Source organism: Saccoglossus kowalevskii, chromosome 22 (genome assembly GCF_978046115.1).
Source record: "Saccoglossus kowalevskii chromosome 22, keSacKowa6.1, whole genome shotgun sequence".
Taxonomy (NCBI): Eukaryota; Metazoa; Hemichordata; class Enteropneusta; family Harrimaniidae; genus Saccoglossus; species Saccoglossus kowalevskii.
This window is the reverse complement of record NC_140662.1, coordinates 19181438-19200168: the sequence shown is the minus strand read 5'-3', so window position 1 is coordinate 19200168 and position 18731 is coordinate 19181438. Positions and strand designations below refer to the sequence as shown.

The 18731-nt window shown below is 37.0% G+C and overlaps 1 protein-coding gene across 1 annotated transcript in view; it reads right to left on the bottom strand.

Annotated features, from left to right (window-relative positions):
- Nucleotides 1-9307: 9307 nt before the first annotated feature.
- Nucleotides 9308-18731, bottom strand: part of LOC144363582 (battenin-like) — a 49190-nt gene continuing 39766 nt past the window's right edge. The window contains exons 12-15 of the mRNA XM_085495597.1: nt 11700-11793; nt 11026-11166; nt 9995-10134; nt 9308-9548 (exon numbers count right to left, since the gene is read on the bottom strand). Coding sequence (XP_085351723.1) covers nt 10018-10134; nt 11026-11166; nt 11700-11793 — 352 coding nt within the window. The 3' untranslated portion in view covers nt 9308-9548; nt 9995-10017. The remainder of the gene's footprint in view (nt 9549-9994; nt 10135-11025; nt 11167-11699; nt 11794-18731) is intronic.

The window sequence follows — 18731 nt, the reverse complement described above, 5'->3', positions numbered from 1 at the left end:
TGTTGCTAACATTAGGCTTACCATGTTTGATGACTGACAATTTTCCCCTTGGAGTTCTATCACAAACATATATATGTACGCCCTTGGCTGTGAAATGTAACCAGGTCCTGTAGGTTACATATTTATAGTAAGGGGCTAGCTATAATAATAAGTTCTATTGAGAGCACATACATACTGCGAACGTTGAGCTTAACATGTTACACAGGAAACCTGTGTGTCAAGTTTGAAGTAGTAAACATTTGACCTTTTGTCAATAAAATGTAATCGGGCCTTCTAAATCTCACGGGAAATTCCTGTCAAGAGAGATTTAATTATTAAGGCAAACAAACATTCCCCTTGACTAGCACTTGAACACTTTAGTCAGCTACGGTAAACAACATACATGAGTCTTTGAACTTACATACTTTTTCTCTTTATTGATTTTTTATGGCGAATCTTCTGAAAACATATATTCATGTACTTAGTAAATATATATTATATGTAGTATTTTTTTTAATTCCACATCAACTCTACTGTACTGACGCCAAACATTATAAACAAAAGTTATATTGACAAATCAATCAAATTCTGGCTCATTGGACAAATCGATTCATACATTTTCTACAATATAACACGACTATTTTTTTTGTACTAGCTCTTTTTAAATCGAACGCATTGCATGTCATAATCGTAAAATTGAGAACGTATAAATCACTGACTTCACACAGAGCATTGTATTCTTAGACTATTACTGCAAATTTGTAAACATGTTTCAACTGAATGGCAAAAGAAAATAATCAATGAGTGTGTATACAGTTCATGATATGAAATATTTTTGCAAATATAAATGCTAGAATATTGTATGTAAACTGAAATGCATATTAGGCTGTCGACCAGCTATAATAATTCTTTGTTGTGAAAAACACTATTTGGTAAGAGATGGCAACCTCGTACTACCCTTCCTGTTGAGGTACATTACAGTCAAGAGATTTTGTGTCTATCGTCTTTTTCCCAGGTCTGTGTCCAACGTATAATCGTCAAGTGTGGGATGAAATAAACCCAGACCAACAGTGTTACATATTTGTATTATATATATATTATATTATTCGTATTACATTTCTATTATATTATGGTTACAATATTTTATGTTGTAGTTTGTGTTGGAACGTCATTTATACAGCCGTTTTTCTTTGTTTCGGTTTTTTTGTTTGCAAAATTATATAATAGCATAAAACGAGGCTCGAGTACAATTCGGGCAGCTGGCTTCTAATTTTGTGTGTCCTCACCAAATGTATGCTGTAAGTGGCCAGAGATGCAATTTATTCTCTTCATGTTTCGACAGTTGATTTATGGTAGTTAGTTCGTCCCTGGTAGGTTTGAAATGGCACTTCAAAGCAGAGGACGTGGTATTTCAAGTCACTGGTTGTTGAAGTCTGACTTCATCATGTGAACTTTTGATGCAGCTGCGAATGAATTGATTTGTGCTCTACTCTATATACAGACGTGTCAGAACGCATCAAGACATGAAAATCAGGAATCTCTGACTCTTTTGCTTAAGCCTTGTTTTTATTGTATTTCTCAAAATCAGAGGCTCACATTATGTCATGGTATCATTTGTTTTTTATTGAATGATAAATTAAAGTAATTTTTTGTGATATTTTACAGGCTCTAATATGATAATTTGAAAATGAAAACTGACAACATATCTGTGACATGTTTGTACGTATCTTTCAAAACAAATGAAAAAATTAACAATGTTGTGTTAGTACATGTCCTGGGTCATCAACATATGGTATATGTTAGGCTTTGCAAAAAAATCTGCTCAAATTGTCTTTCGAAAATGTGGCGGCGAGGTAATATCTTTCTAAAATATTCAACGGGCACACATTTTTCAGGCTTAGCCAATCTGTCTACAGAAGTACACTCTGCTGTAGCAGAATAAATGAAAACAGATTGGCCCACATTTTTAAAATTTGCTGATGTACACGTTTTATTTTTATTTTTAGGCCTTGGACAGATAATGCTACAAAACATATCTGAAGTACAAGTACAATTAAATGTCATTTTAGATGTAAAAACGATAGAAATAAAAATGTTATGCTTGTATCAATGTGTAAACAAGCTTAATGTATGGCATTTATATACTTGTTTGCATTGTGTTTACACTGAGGCCATTTAGCAGCAGCATTCGTAACACAATATTTAAAGGGCGGTGGTCGTCGCACAATGCGTGTTCGAATTTCATGTAAACAAATAATCATTTACATGTATTTCACACGCGTTTTGCATAACAGGACGCATCGCGACGACCACCACCCTTTAAAAATAGTTATCTATCGTCAGATGTAGTGGTACAGTTTACTTCTCAAACATTTACAATCATGTGTTGGAAAGTGTGACCAGTCCAATTGTTTTTTACGATGTTTTATCATTAATATTTGTCTTGAATGTGCTGACAGTTTTTCCATGCAACTCCTTACATGCCATGTTTTAAACAAATCTTCCAGCCAATTCGTTTAACTTCAAATGGTCGACCTCTTATGTGTAGCATATAGTAATTATGTAGCTTTCCTAGATGGATAACTAACTAGTCAACAACAAAGTCTCGTCTGTATTTTGATGCATTTGAATTGAACACACAAAGGAAAAAAAAGATCAATGTCAAAGACATTTTTATTGAAACAAAAGCATTTTGCATGTACATGCAAACGCTGTCTTTAGGCATATTTTAAATGTAAGCAACAATTCAAGTAATACACCATATCAGTGAGAATGGCGCTGGAAGACTTCCACTGATAAATCCATTACGGTATAAAGCAATTACATGTTACAATCATCTCAAACCAATGAAGGATGATAATATTGTGTACAATCTATGGAAGGACATAACCACCATGTAAAACATGAACACCGGACCGACCTCCATACTTCAAAAACTATTTTTGAAAAAGTAGCAGAACACTGTCTTAGATTACGGGACGTCACCATGACATTAATAGACCTAACTTAGAACTTATTCAAAAATATTTCCTGAGAAGAAGAACACTATTTAGAAATTTTAAATGACAGGCAAGATATTCAGCTGCTCAGTGAGTTCAGAATAAGCTGTCACAGGTTATACATAGGGTCTGGCAGACATACACGACCAGGAACACAAATATCTGTCACGAAATGAGTGTGATTTACTAGAAGATGGGCAACATTATCTCACTGATTGTACAACAGAAGAAATTATATTTATTGTTTTCTTTAGCGAATAACTTTCTGGCTTTTAGCATTAAAGAATACTAGTAGTTTATTCACTTATTGGAAAGTGCCAAAAAGGACACTATACTATAATATCAGGAATACGTTTTATTGAGGCTGCCTACAACATAATGAAAGAAAAAAATTACGATAATTTAACATCTATATTATGTATACATAGCTGCATTTATTAAACTACAATTGGACATGTTATGCATACATTTCTTTTTTTCTTTTTAACTTTTGTACATTTTATAAATAAGCGTTACTACGCTAAAATGAGGGAATAAATGTCATCTTTCTTAAAGAATATAATAAAGCAATTTTGTTTTATTTTATTTTATTCCATATATGCACAGAAAACAAACTAATATATTATCATATTGCAATTAAACCCGAACAAAAATAGAAATTCTAGTCGTATTTACAACCTCCGGTTGATTTTCATACACCGTGAAACAGCATGGAAAAGGCAAACTGATTACTTCTTGACTTATCTCATTCAGAGGCCAGTGGCCACCCATCACTGACGGCTCTGTAACAATTTAGAATCTAAACTGCATAGGTATTAGTGCATTAATAATGTATTAAATTCAGAAAGTGGTAAGAAACATCAGACATAGCTGCTGGATTAGTTTACCATGCGTGTTTGTAATTTCCAGATACTTTTTCTTTATATCGATTTTTTATAGCAAATCTTCTGAGAACAGAATATTTTTGTATTTTTTCAATTCTTAGTATTTTTTTTCTGAAATTCCAAATCAATTCTACTGTATTGACGCCAGAATTTATAAACAAATGTTATGGGTTATTTTATATTGACAAATTAATAAAATGTTTGCTCATTGGACAAATTAATAAAATGTTTGCTCATTGGACAAATCAATAAAATGTTTGCTCATTGGACAAATCAATAAAATGTTTGCTCATTGGACAAATCAATAAAATGTTTGCTCATTGGACAAATCAATAAAATGTTTGCTCATTGGACAAATCAATAAAATGTTTGCTCATTGGACAAATCAATAAAATGTTTGCTCATTGGACAAATCAATAAAATGTTTGCTCATTGGACAAATCAATAAAATGTTTGCTCAATGGACAAATCAATAAAATGTTTGCTCATTGGACAAATCAATAAAATGTTTGCTCATTGGACAAATCAATAAAATGTCTGCTCATTGTACAAATCAATAAAATGTCTGCTCATTGGACTAATCAATAAAATGTTTGCTCATTGGACAAATCAATAAAATGTTTGCTCATTGGACAAATCAATAAAATGTTTGCTCATTGGACAAATCAATAAAATGTTTGCTCACTGGACAAATCAATAAAATGTTTGCTCACTGGACAAATCAATAAAATGTTTGCTCACTGGACAAAGCAATAAAATGTTTGCTCATTGGACAAATCAATAAAATGTTTGCTCATTGGACAAATCAATAAAATGTTTGCTCATTGGACAAATCGCCTCATACATTTTCTATACCTCCTATTTTTTGTACTTGCTCTTTGTAAATCGAACGCATTGCATTTCATAATCTTGACGTCACACAGAACATTGCATTTCATAATCTTGACGTCACACAGAACATTGCATTTCATAATCTTGACGTCACACAGAACATTGCATTTCATAATCTTGACGTCACACAGAACATTGCATTTCATAATCTTGACGTCACACAGAACATTGCATTTCATAATCTTGACGTCACACAGAACATTGCATTTCATAATCTTGACGTCACACAGAACATTGCATTTCATAATCTTGACGTCACACAGAACACTGCATACAATATTGATTTCCATGACTGCAAATTAAACTCACTTGTTTGTATTTCAAAAGTCTTAAATTGAATGAAAAAAATGTCTGAGTGTGTATACAGTTCATATATGAAACCTTTTCACAAACACAAATGCTGGAATTTTGTATGCCAGCTATATGCAAATTAGGTTGCCGACCAGCTTTTTTTGTTATGAAGAACACTGTTTGGTTAGTGGTGACAACCTCATATTACCCTCACTGTTGAGGTAGTGACAATCAAATTATTGTCGCATATCAGGAGAACCTGGTACAGACCTGGTGAGTAATTTTGTGTCTATCATGTTTCTTTCCAAGCCTGTGTCCAACGTATAATCATGCAGGATGAAGACAGCCCAGACCAACAGTGTTACATATTTGTATTATATATATATATTCTTCGTATCACAGTTCTATTATATTATATTTACATTATTTTATGTTGTAGTTTGTGTTGGAACGTCATTTATACGGCCGTTTTCTTTGTTTTGGTTATGCAAATGAATATAATAGTATAACACGAAACTCCAGTACACTTTGGGCAGCTGGCTCCCAATTGCGAGTGTCCTCAACACGTGTAGGGTGTAAGTGGCCAGAGATGCAATGTATTATCTTCATGTTTCGACAGTATGATTTATGGCAATAAGTTCGTCCCTGGAAGGTTTGAAAAACCACTCCAAAGCAGAGGACGTGGTATTTCAAGTCACTTGCTGGTGGTAGAAGTCTAACTTCATCATGTTGACGCAGCTGGGGATGAACTGATTTGTGACCTGCTCTATACACGGACGTGTCAGAACGCATCAAGACATGAAAATCAAATCTCTTTGATAAGTAGACTTTTGTTTAAGCTTTGTTTTTATCATTATTGTATAAATAGATTTTTTTTGACAGCTGTCAATATAATTGTTCTGTGCACGTTTATCGGGGAATTTATTTCGTAGGGTTCAGTGAATACATTTGTTGCTAATCTCACACACTTGTTGCTATTTGTGTCATTTATTTATATACGAGCCATAATAAGCCACGTGAACATAACAACTTGTGATCAAGTATGGTCTAAACTAGAGCTTCCTTGTACTTGGTTAGCTAGTGCACCAGGAAGTCTGGTTAGCTCCCTAGGGGAACTGAGTTTTTCTTTCACGCTTCTAAATTCAACTGAAAGCATAGAACTTACAGACATCATGCCAGCAATGCTTCTGATCTGTGGTGGTCCGCCAAACTAGAGCTTCCTTGTACTTGGTTGACAAGTGCATAAGGAGGTCTGGGTAGGTCCCTGGGGTAACTGAGTTTTCTTTTACGCTTCTAGGCTCAACTGGAAGCATTGGAGTTATCTGGTATTACATATGGCACTAGAGAACTTCATGTCAACAATGCTTCTGATCTATGGTGGTTTCTGTGTGATTGTATTAGTTGCAGTAGCATTAAATACTTCGTTATGCGGCTAATCCCACCCATAAGTAATTTACAAGTCTACTATTAGATTCATAAAAGCTCTTTTCGCCTTCATCGGGTCCCCTGGCAACGTACTTCATGATACTGTTGCTGTCAGATTTTAGTGGACCAGAATCTTTGAGCCATACAAAGGTACTTTCCAGACTGTGCTTGATTAACTACCCAACCCTAAACCCCTGAAAAATGTTGAGCCGTTAAATTATGTCAGTGACAGGTCAATTAACAAGGGAGGAAAATGCTGACGCACATTTCACTAGAGTCTAGCAACTGAGTTGTATGAGTAAAGTGGTAACTGGTAGCAACAGATCAATGTGGGAAATGGATTTGTGGTGAATACAGCTGTTGTTCATACAGTCCAGAATTGTAGATTTTTATCACTTCATGCACAGTAAATACATAATCTGCTTGTAATCAGACTAACATTTTGAATTTTGGGCTTCAAGATTTAGCATACTTGGTGGAACAAGAACCTTAAGTGGAATTCTTCAAAAAGTGTTGTGGTGTACGTTCTACTAGCTGACCAGCAGCATTTAATATTTCCTTGAATTTCATGAGCTGCTGCCATTACATCACCTGAGCGGCAGCCAGCAAGCTATTTCTCTGTGTTTCTTGTTCTGCTCCAAACTTCTCTGGTCTTTTTATCCTGAAAACAGCGTTTTTTCAGAAGTGAAAATTCACTGTCACAAGCTCGGAATGCAAGGTTAAATGGCTATGAATTTATTAAAATCTGCAATCTGGGTAGCAACCAGCAGAATGTAATTACACGTTTGACATTTTACGTTTCTTCATAGAAACAACAACACTCAGTTGAGATGCAAACTGTTCTAGATTGTGTTACTATCAACAATCAGAGCAGTAAAATTAGCTTACAGTTGCATGGACATGTCTGAAATTATGTTTGATGACTGACAATTTTCCCCTTGGAGTTCTATTGCAAACATATATATGCATGCCCTTGACTGTGAAATGAAACCATACAGGTCATGTACATGTTTATAAAGTTAGAAGTGTTTAGCTATAATTCCCCTTAAGTTCTATTGAGAACACGCACATACTGTGAACTTTGACCTTAAGATGTCGCACAGGAAACATGCGTGTCAAGTTTGAAGTATTAAGCTTTATTCGCCTTTGTAGCCTCAATGCAACATGCGTACATATGGTACCATGTGTGTACAGTTTGAAGGAGCTCGCTAATTTTCTCTTTATTGACTATACATTTTTTGTGGACTTTGTGGAGGGCATGTTTTCTAAATTTTCTGCGTCTTTCTTGTAATTATGTTTAAAATACATATATAATGAGGCATTGAAATTTGACCTTTTGTCTAAAAAATGTAACCAAGCCTTCTAAATCTCATGAGAAATGCATGTTAAGAGAGATTTAATTATTAACGTAAACAAACATGACCAGCACTTGCATACTGTAAAACAAAAGTGATAAAGCTACTCCAGGTTTTGTTTAATTCTTTTTTTTTCCTGATTGATTTTTCTCACCAAAAAAGAAATGTAAATACACAAGTATGTACATGAAACCTAAAACAGAACAAAAGAGATTCAGGAAAAAAGCATGTGAAAACATGTAATGTATGGTGCAAGTATTTTAATTTGAAATACAAACTTGATACCGTTTTTAATAAGACAAGTTAGAGACAAGCTGAAGTTAAAATGACAGACACAATATGCAGGTTGACTTTTACCAAATATGAAATATTGCGATGCTAATATATACTGGTTTGTTTTTAAGGCTCGAGATTCCAAAACTTGTGTAATTCACTTACACATATTTAGTACATGTATTTAAGAGCCATGTGTTAACACTGCTGTGGCATTTATGTGTATTTATATTCTTTGATGTTTTGCGAATGTTAAAAGTGTTAATTTGTATCGTGATTCAGTATTGTACTGGGTATTAATTAAAGATATGTAGATTTGGGAGTGTGAACACCTTCATCATAAAGCTAGAGAGTGTTTCCATCAATTTCTATAACCACAGTTCCTCCACAACTGGAGAGACTGTGCTATAACAGAGTTTTTTAACCTGAACACGTGGCTATGTTCACCACAGTATCTACGGCGTAAGAAAATACAGTCAATTCCTGCATGGTGTTTGCCATACAGCGGGTTGAATAATGGTCCAATAGTACCTTTCATTTATCTTAACACTGTGATGTTATGTATGGTTGTATGCTAGTGTTGGCGATATATGCTATGTTAATTTATTCAGTACAACCACTTCAACAAGAAATGTATATTTATACATGTTTGCCATCCAGAGGGGGGGGGGCATGCCCCCCCCCAAACGCATGACGATTCATATCATCTGGGTTACGCATAGCTTCTCTGCGATTTTCGCTCCGCATATCTTAAGCGAAGCCTCCCCCCCCAATACATTTTGCTGGATCCGCCACTGTCTCAGCTAGAAGATATCAAGGTGCATGTACATCACCAGTTCCAAGTACATGAATATCGCCAGAGCCAAGTGTTTGATGCTACATCACCCATTTCTCGTATATCAGACAATACTATGTCTATATGGCTACAGATATTTGGTTTTCTTGTGAAAACAGATTTTTTCCAGAAGATGAATTGATAGTTGTGATTCGTATTTATGTGATGATATCTTGAGGTTGTCCTACAATTTAAGAGCAAGCATTCTGAATAATTGTAATACTGTTAATGATTGTGTTAGCAAACTGTGTCACAATCCAGTCTAATTTATCAAAATTGTAAGTTTATTGATATATCACAGCCATAGTTGATATAAATGAATAAGTGGAGTTTGTAGCATCTAACCACAAGATAATATTTATGAAACATTCTGAATGCGTGGACTTGGTTTATTACAAGTAAATAAGATGTGAGTGGTAGTACTATTCTATCATTTGATATTGTTGATGTTTTGAGTATATATATTTGTATGTCTGGCATATTCTTAGGTCAAGTGATTTCCTGATATTTTTTAGTAATTTTCTTCGTTTGTCTTCCTTGTCATTTCATAGTATTAGGATGTAACAGATGCTGGCTTCCTGGCGCTGGGCTGCGATAACTGCATTGGACTAAAATACTGAAAAAAACAAACAATACAGATGGTGCTATATCAGACAAACTCCTGTAGACAATACATTTATCTATAGACATCATATATCCCAGTCTCTCTATAGACAACATATATCCCAGTCTCTCTATAGACAACATATATCCCAGTCTCTCTATAGACAACATATATCCCAGTCTCTCTATAGACAACATAGCTATATACAGATGATAAACAATACAGACAATGGAGATTATAGACAATACAGTTGTCCTACAGACAACATCAATACCTGTATATCCCTATATATAATATATTTATTGCAATATACAATACTGAGTTTCTAAATAGACAGTACGGCTACTTGTATAGACGACACAGATGATATAGACAACGCAGATACTCCTATAGACAATACAGACTACAGAAAATACATCTTTCCTATAGACAACACAGATGTTATAGATTATACATACTCCTTTAGACAATGCATATACTCCTATATACTACATAAATAATTATGTACACGGACAGATATAAATGCAGAAAGAGCTATTCCTGTAGTATCAGCAACGCTGGTTACACCCATTGAGAACTCCCTGTGTTCCGGTTTCACCTGGTAAATAAAAGATATTTTTAGCGTACACAATGTATTTATGTATATTCTACTTTTCAGCAAGCAGCCTCTCAGCTGAGATGGTTTCGTTGTTAGCAATGCACATATCAATTAAAAAATTGAAGATATCATCACAAAATGAACAAATCTGAGGGAAGTCCACTTGTTGACCCTATATTTATAACACCAAAGCAATCAGACTTGCGATTTTTAAAGTCAATAATATAAGGTTATTACGAAGATACCTCAAAGTATGCACGAAGACAGTACAGCGACAGTATCGACCGACGCGCAACGGAGGTCAATGCAACAGCGTACTGTCTTTTCCTACCAATGATACATCATGGGAATGCCGAAATCTAAAAAGTTTAGAACAGGATCAGCGAACTTCTTCGTATGGAGTCCGGTCAAATCCTGGTGCCAGCCATGTTTGTTTTTCTTATTAGAGGATGCTTAGGCGCGTAATCATTCCATATTTGGAATTCGCATTTCCTTATATGGTAGGATGAAAATACACCGTAAAATACCCCAAAATTACGGCATGCTGTAACTTATGGTGTTACGGTGACAGATGTATAATAATATCACATATCATCATAAAATGCAAGTCAAAATATCACATGAAAAAAATATTCACCAATGGAATGAAATAGACATACACTGGCCCACTGCTACTTTAGAGTTGACTTTTTTTATTGTAATTATGAATACATATTTGCTAGTCAGCTTACTGGAATACAATACACAAAAAAAACTCAACAATAGCAAGTAAAAAAAACAAAAATAATATATGTATATTAAATGTAGAAAAAAAAATTGAATCTATACCTACATGAGTTTAATTAAAACAACACACATTCTTAATAAATATATTAACAATACAATACTTACTTCCTTACTAATCCTAAAAAATGTATTGACATATGCAGCACCTCCAAGTAATCCTTCATAGAATACAAGACCAAATATCATCCATATACTTGGTAAAAATTTAAAAAAGATTTGTAGGAGCATCAGAGCAACATTGGCAAACTGTAGAGTAGAGTAGAGCAAAACAAACATAGCTGAAAACATGATTCAGAGTGAACATCAATGCAACATTGCTGAACAGAAACAACATAGGTGAAAACATGATTCAGAGTGAATATCAGTGCAACATTGCCAAATTGTAGACAACATAAGCGAAAACATGATTCAGAGTAAACATTATTGCAACATTGCCAAAGGGTAGACAACATGGGTGGAAATATAATTCAGAGTGAACAGTCAAATTTTGAATTATTGAAAACATGTGTTTATGGTCAAGGTGAGTAAACAAGAGTGCAATTATATTGGAGATGTGCAGTATTCTTGTAATATAAAACAATGGTGAAATATTCTGAAACAGGCAAACCATGCTATTTCCACTCCATTTGTACATCGACTTTCTCTGAAAGGAGTACAGTGACCCCATACTGTTTTATTTGTTCATCCTAGTAGCATATGTAAGAGTAAAGAAAATGACATTATTTTCACTAATTAGCATTCTACCTGAATATAGACATAATGATATTTAAATTACAAACCTGTAAAATTGATAAAACCCATATATACTTTATTTGAACAAAATTAACAGACGATCTTGATATAAACACACCTAACTGGTATTCCATCTGGTACCTGTAAACACAAATAAAACATACTAGTTCTCTTGGTAACATATATTTTGTAAGTTCTCAATTGTAATGTATGCAGTATCAGATGTCCTACCTATACATTGCTTTGTGTGAATACAGTAGTGTGGGTTTGCAGCAGCAATGACTCGCACAGTATTTTTATTTACATGGCTGGTATTGCCGATTACAAGGCTTGATTTGAAGATTAAAAGGCTGGTATCGCCGATTACAAGGCTGGTATTGCCAATTACAAGGTGAATATTGCCAATTACAAGGCCAATATTGCTGACTACAAGGCTGGTATTGCTGATTACAAGGCTGGTATTGCTGATTCCATGGCTGGTATTGCTGATTACAAGGCTCGTGTTGCTGATTACAAGGCTAGTATTGTTGATTACAATGCTAATATTACTTTTTTACAAGGCTGGTATTGCCAATTACAAGGCCAATATTGCTGATTACAAGGCTGGTATTGCTGATTCCATGGCTGGTATTGCTGATTCCAAGGCTGGTATTGCTAATTGTATGGCTGGTATTGCTGATTCCATGGCTGGTATTGCTGACTACAAGGCTGGTATTGCTGATTACAAGGCTGGTATTGCTGATTCCAAGGCTGGTATTGCTGATTACAAGGCTAGTATTGCTGATTCCATGGCTGGTATTGCTGATTACAAGGCTGGTAATGCTCATTACAAGGCTACTATTGCTGATTACAAGGCTGGTATTGCTGATTCCATGGCTGGTATTGCCGATTACAAGGCTGGTATTGCTGATTACAAGGCTGGTATTGCTGATTACAAGGCTAGTATTACTGATTACAAGGCTGGTATTACTGATTACAAGGCTGGTATTCCTGATTACAATGCTAATATTACTTTTTTACAAGGTGGTATTGCCAATTACAAGGCCAATATTGCTGACTACAAGGCTGGTATTGCTGATTACAAGGCTGGTATTGCTGATTCCATGGCTGGTATTGCTGATTACAAGGCTCGTATTGCTGATTACAAGGCTGGTATTGTTGATTACAGTGCTAATATTACTTTTTACAAGGCTGGTATTGCCAATTACAAGGCCAATATTGCTGATTACAAGGCTGCTATTGCTGATTCCATGGCTGGTATTGCTGATTGCAAGGCAGGTATTGCTGATTCCATGGCTGGTATTGCTGATTACAAGGCTCGTATTGCTGATTACAAGGCTGGTATTGTTGATTACAGTGCTAATATTACTTTTTACAAGGCTGGTATTGCCAATTACAAGGCCAATATTGCTGATTACAAGGCTGCTATTGCTGATTCCATGGCTGGTATTGCTGATTGCAAGGCAGGTATTGCTGATTCCATGGCTGGTATTGCTGATTCCAAGGCTGGTATTGCTGAATACAAGGCAGGTATTGCTAATTCTATGGCTGGTATTGCTGATTGCAAGGCAGGTATTGCTGATTCCATGGCTGGTATTGCTGATTCCAAGGCTGGTATTGCTGAATACAAGGCAGGTATTGCTAATTCTATGGCGGGTATTGCTGATTCCATGGCTGGTATTGCTGACTACAAGGCCTGTATTGCTGATTCCAAGGCTGGTATTGCTGATTCCAAGGCTGGTATTGCTGATTACAAGGCTAGTATTGCTGATTCCATGGCTGGTATTGCTGATTACAAGGCTGGTAATGCTGATTACAAGGCTACTATTGCTGATTACAAGGCTGGTATTGCTGATTCCATGGCTGGTATAGCTGATTCCATGGCTGGTATTGCTGATTAAAATACTGGTATTGCTGATTACAAGGCTGGTTTGCTGATTACAAGGCTGGTATTGCTGATTACAAGGCTGGTATTGCTGATTACAAGGCTGGTATTGCTGATTCCAAGGCTGGTATTGATGATTACAAGGCTGGTATTGCTGATCACAAGGCTAGTATTGCTGATTCCATGGCTGGTATTGCTGATTACAAGGCTGTTAATGCTGATTACAAGGCTACTATTGCTGATTACAAGGCTGGTATTGCTGATTCCATGGCTGGTATTGCCGATTACAAGGCTGGTATTGCTGATTACAAGGCTGGTATTGCTGATTACAAGGCTAGTATTGCAGATTCCAAGGCTTGTATTGCTGATTCCAAGGCTGGTATTGCTGATTACAAGGCTTGATTTGCTGATTACAGGGCTGGCATGCTAACTACATGCTAGCATTGCTGATTACGATGCTAGTATAGCTGATTACAAAGCTGGTATTGCTGATTACAAGGCTTGATTTGCTGATTACAAGGCTTGATTTGCTGATTAAAAGGCTAATATTGCTGACTACAAGGCTGGTATTGCTGATTACAAGGCTGGTATTGTTGATTACAAGGCTAGCATTGCTGATTACAGGGCCGGTATTGCTGGTTACAAGGCTTGATTTGCTGATTACAAGGCTGGTATTGCTGATTACAAGGCTAGTATTGCTGATTACAAAGCTGGTATTGCTGATTCCAAGGCTGGTATTGATGATTACAAGGCTACTATTGCTGATTACAAGGCTGGTATTGCTGATTCCATGGCTGGTATTGCCGAAAACAAGGCTGGTATTGCTGATTACAAGGCTGGTATTGCTGATTACAAGGCTAGTATTGCAGATTCCAAGGCTTGTATTGCTGATTCCAAGGCTGGTATTGCTGATTACAAGGCTTGATTTGCTGATTACAGGGCTGGCATGCTAACTACATGCTAGCATTGCTGATTACGATGCTAGTATAGCTGATTACAAAGCTGGTATTGCTGATTACAAGGCTTGATTTGCTGATTACAAGGCTTGATTTGCTGATTAAAAGGCCAATATTGCTGACTACAAGGCTGGTATTGTTGATTACAAGGCTAGCATTGCTGATTACAGGGCCGGTATTGCTGGTTACAAGGCTTGATTTGCTGATTACAAGGCTGGTATTGCTGATTACAAGGCTAGTATTGCTGATCACAAGGCTGCTAATTACAAGGCTGGTATTGTTGATTACAAGGCTAGCATTGCTGATTACAGGACCGGTGTTGCTGATTACAAGGCTTGATTTACTTATTACAAGGCTGGTGTTGCTGATTACAAGGCTGGTATTGTTGATTACAATGCTAATATTACTTTTTTACAAGGTGGTATTGCCAATTACAAGGCCAATATTGCTGACTACAAGGCTGGTATTGCTGATTACAAGGCTGATATTGCTGATTCCATGGCTGGTATTGCTGATTACAAGGCTAGTATTGTTGATTACAATGCTAATATTACTTTTTTACAAGGCTGGTATTGCCAATTACAAGGCCAATATTGCTGATTACAAGGCTGGTATTGCTGATTCCATGGCTGGTATTGCTGATTCCAAGGCTGGTATTGCTAATTTTATGGCTGGTATTGCTGATTCCATGGCTGGTATTGCTGACTACAAGGCTGGTATTGCTGATTCCAAGGCTGGTATTGCTGATTCCAAGGCTGGTATTGCTGATTACAAGGCTAGTATTGCTGATTCCATGGCTGGTATTGCTGATTACAAGGCTGGTAATGCTCATTACAAGGCTACTATTGCTGATTACAAGGCTGGTATTGCTGATTACAAGGCTAGTATTGCTGATTCCATGGCTGGTATTGCTGATTACAAGGCTGGTAATGCTCATTACAAGGCTACTATTGCTGATTACAAGGCTGGTATTGCTGATTCCATGGCTGGTATTGCCGATTACAAGGCTGGTATTGCTGATTACAAGGCTGGTATTGCTGATTAAAAGGCTAGTATTACTGATTACAAGGCTGGTATTACTGATTACAAGGCTGGTATTCCTGATTACAATGCTAATATTACTTTTTTACAAGGTGGTATTGCCAATTACAAGGCCAATATTGCTGACTACAAGGCTGGTATTGCTGATTACAAGGCTGGTATTGCTGATTCCATGGCTGGTATTGCTGATTACAAGGCTCGTATTGCTGATTACAAGGCTGGTATTGTTGATTACAGTGCTAATATTACTTTTTTACAAGGCTGGTATTGCCAATTACAAGGCCAATATTGCTGATTACAAGGCTGCTATTGCTGATTCCATGGCTGGTATAGCTGATTGCAAGGCAGGTATTGCTGATTCCATGGCTGGTATTGCTGATTCCAAGGCTGGTATTGCTGAATACAAGGCAGGTATTGCTAATTCTATGGCTGGTATTGCTGATTGCAAGGCAGGTATTGCTGATTCCATGGCTGGTATTGCTGATTCCAAGGCTGGTATTGCTGAATACAAGGCAGGTATTGCTAATTCTATGGCTGGTATTGCTGATTCCATGGCTGGTATTGCTGACTACAAGGCCTGTATTGCTGATTACAAGGCTGGTATTGCTGATTCCAAGGCTGGTATTGCTGATTACAAGGCTAGTATTGCTGATTCCATGGCTGGTATTGCTGATTACAAGGCTGGTAATGCTGATTACAAGGCTACTATTGCTGATTACAAGGCTGGTATTGCTGATTCCATGGCTGGTATTGCTGATTCCATGGCTGGTATTGCTGATTAAAATACTGGTATTGCTGATTACAAGGCTGGTATTGCTGATTCCAAGGCTGGTTTGCTGATTACAAGGCTGGTATTGCTGATTACAAGGCTGGTATTGCTGATTACAAGGCTGGTATTGCTGATTCCAAGGCTGGTGTTGATGATTACAAGGCTGGTATTGCTGATCACAAGGCTAGTATTGCTGATTCCATGGCTGGTATTGCTGATTACAAGGCTGTTAATGCTGATTACAAGGCTACTATTGCTGATTACAAGGCTGGTATTGCTGATTCCATGGCTGGTATTGCCGATTACAAGGCTGGTATTGCTGATTACAAGGCTGGTATTGCTGATTACAAGGCTAGTATTGCAGATTCCAAGGCTTGTATTGCTGATTCCAAGGCTGGTATTGCTGATTCCAAGGCTTGATTTGCTGATTACAGGGCTGGCATGCTAACTACATGCTAGCATTGCTGATTACGATGCTAGTATAGCTGATTACAAAGCTGGTATTGCTGATTACAAGGCTTGATTTGCTGATTACAAGGCTTGATTTGCTGATTAAAAGGCCAATATTGCTGACTACAAGGCTGGTATTGCTGATTACAAGGCTGGTATTGTTGATTACAAGGCTAGCATTGCTGATTACAGGGCCGGTATTGCTGGTTACAAGGCTTGATTTGCTGATTACAAGGCTGGTATTGCTGATTACAAGGCTAGTATTGCTGATTACAAAGCTGGTATTGCTGATTCCAAGGCTGGTATTGATGATTACAAGGCTACTATTGCTGATTACAAGGCTGGTATTGCTGATTCCATGGCTGGTATTGCCGATTACAAGGCTGGTATTGCTGATTACAAGGCTGGTATTGCTGATTACAAGGCTAGTATTGCAGATTCCAAGGCTTGTATTGCTGATTCCAAGGCTGGTATTGCTGATTACAAGGCTTGATTTGCTGATTACAGGGCTGGCATGCTAACTACATGCTAGCATTGTTGATTACGATGCTAGTATAGCTGATTACAAAGCTGGTATTGCTGATTACAAGGCTTGATTTGCTGATTACAAGGCTTGATTTGCTGATTACAAGGCTGGTATTGCTGATTACAAGGCTAGTATTGCTGATCACAAGACTGCTAATTACAAGGCTGGTATTGTTGATTACAAAGCTAGCATTGCTGATTACAGGACCGGTGTTGCTGATTACAAGGCTTGATTTACTTATTACAAGGCTGGTGTTGCTGATTACAAGGCTGGTATTGTTGATTACAAGGCTGGTATTGCTGATTCCAAGGCTGGTATTGCTGATTCCAAGGCTGGCATTGCTGATTACAAGGCCAGTATTGCTGATTACAAGGCCAGTATTGCTGATTACAGGGCTAGTATTGCTGATTACAAGGCTGGTATTGCTGATTATAAGGCTTGATTTTCTGATTACAAGGCTAGCATTGGTGATTACAGGGCTGGTATTGCTGATTACAAGGCTTGTATTGCTGATTACAAGGCTTGTATTGCTGATTACAAGGCTTGATTTTCTGATTACAAGGCTAGCATTGCTGATTACGGGGCTAGTATTGCTGATTACAAGGCTGGTATTGCTGATTACAAGGCTAGTATTGCAGATTCCAAGGCTTGTATTGCTGATTCCAAGGCTGGTATAGCTGATTCCAAGGCTTGATTTGCTGATTACAGGGCTGGCATGCTAACTACATGCTAGCATTGCTGATTACGATGCTAGTATAGCTGATTACAAAGCTGGTATTGCTGATTACAAGGCTTGATTTGCTGATTAAAAGGCCAATATTGCTGACTACAAGGCTGATATTGCTGATTACAAGGCTGGTATTGTTGATTACAAGGCTAGCATTGCTGATTACAGGGCCGGTATTGCTGGTTACAAGGCTTGATTTGCTGATTACAAGGCTGGTATTGCTGATTACAAGGCTAGTATTGCTGATTACAAAGCTGGTATTGCTGATTCCAAGGCTGGTATTGATGATTACAAGGCTACTATTGCTGATTACAAGGCTAGTATTGCTGATTCCATGGCTGGTATTGCCGATTACAAGGCTGGTATTGCTGATTACAAGGCTGGTATTGCTGATTACAAGGCTAGTATTGCAGATTCCAAGGCTTGTATTGCTGATTCCAAGGCTGGTATTGCTGATTACAAGGCTTGATTTGCTGATTACAGGGCTGGCATGCTAACTACATGCTAGCATTGCTGATTACGATGCTAGTATAGCTGATTACAAAGCTGGTATTGCTGATTACAAGGCTTGATTTGCTGATTACAAGGCTTGATTTGCTGATTAAAAGGCCAATATTGCTGACTACAAGGCTGGTATTGTTGATTACAAGGCTAGCATTGCTGATTACAGGGCCGGTATTGCTGGTTACAAGGCTTGATTTGCTGATTACAAGGCTGGTATTGCT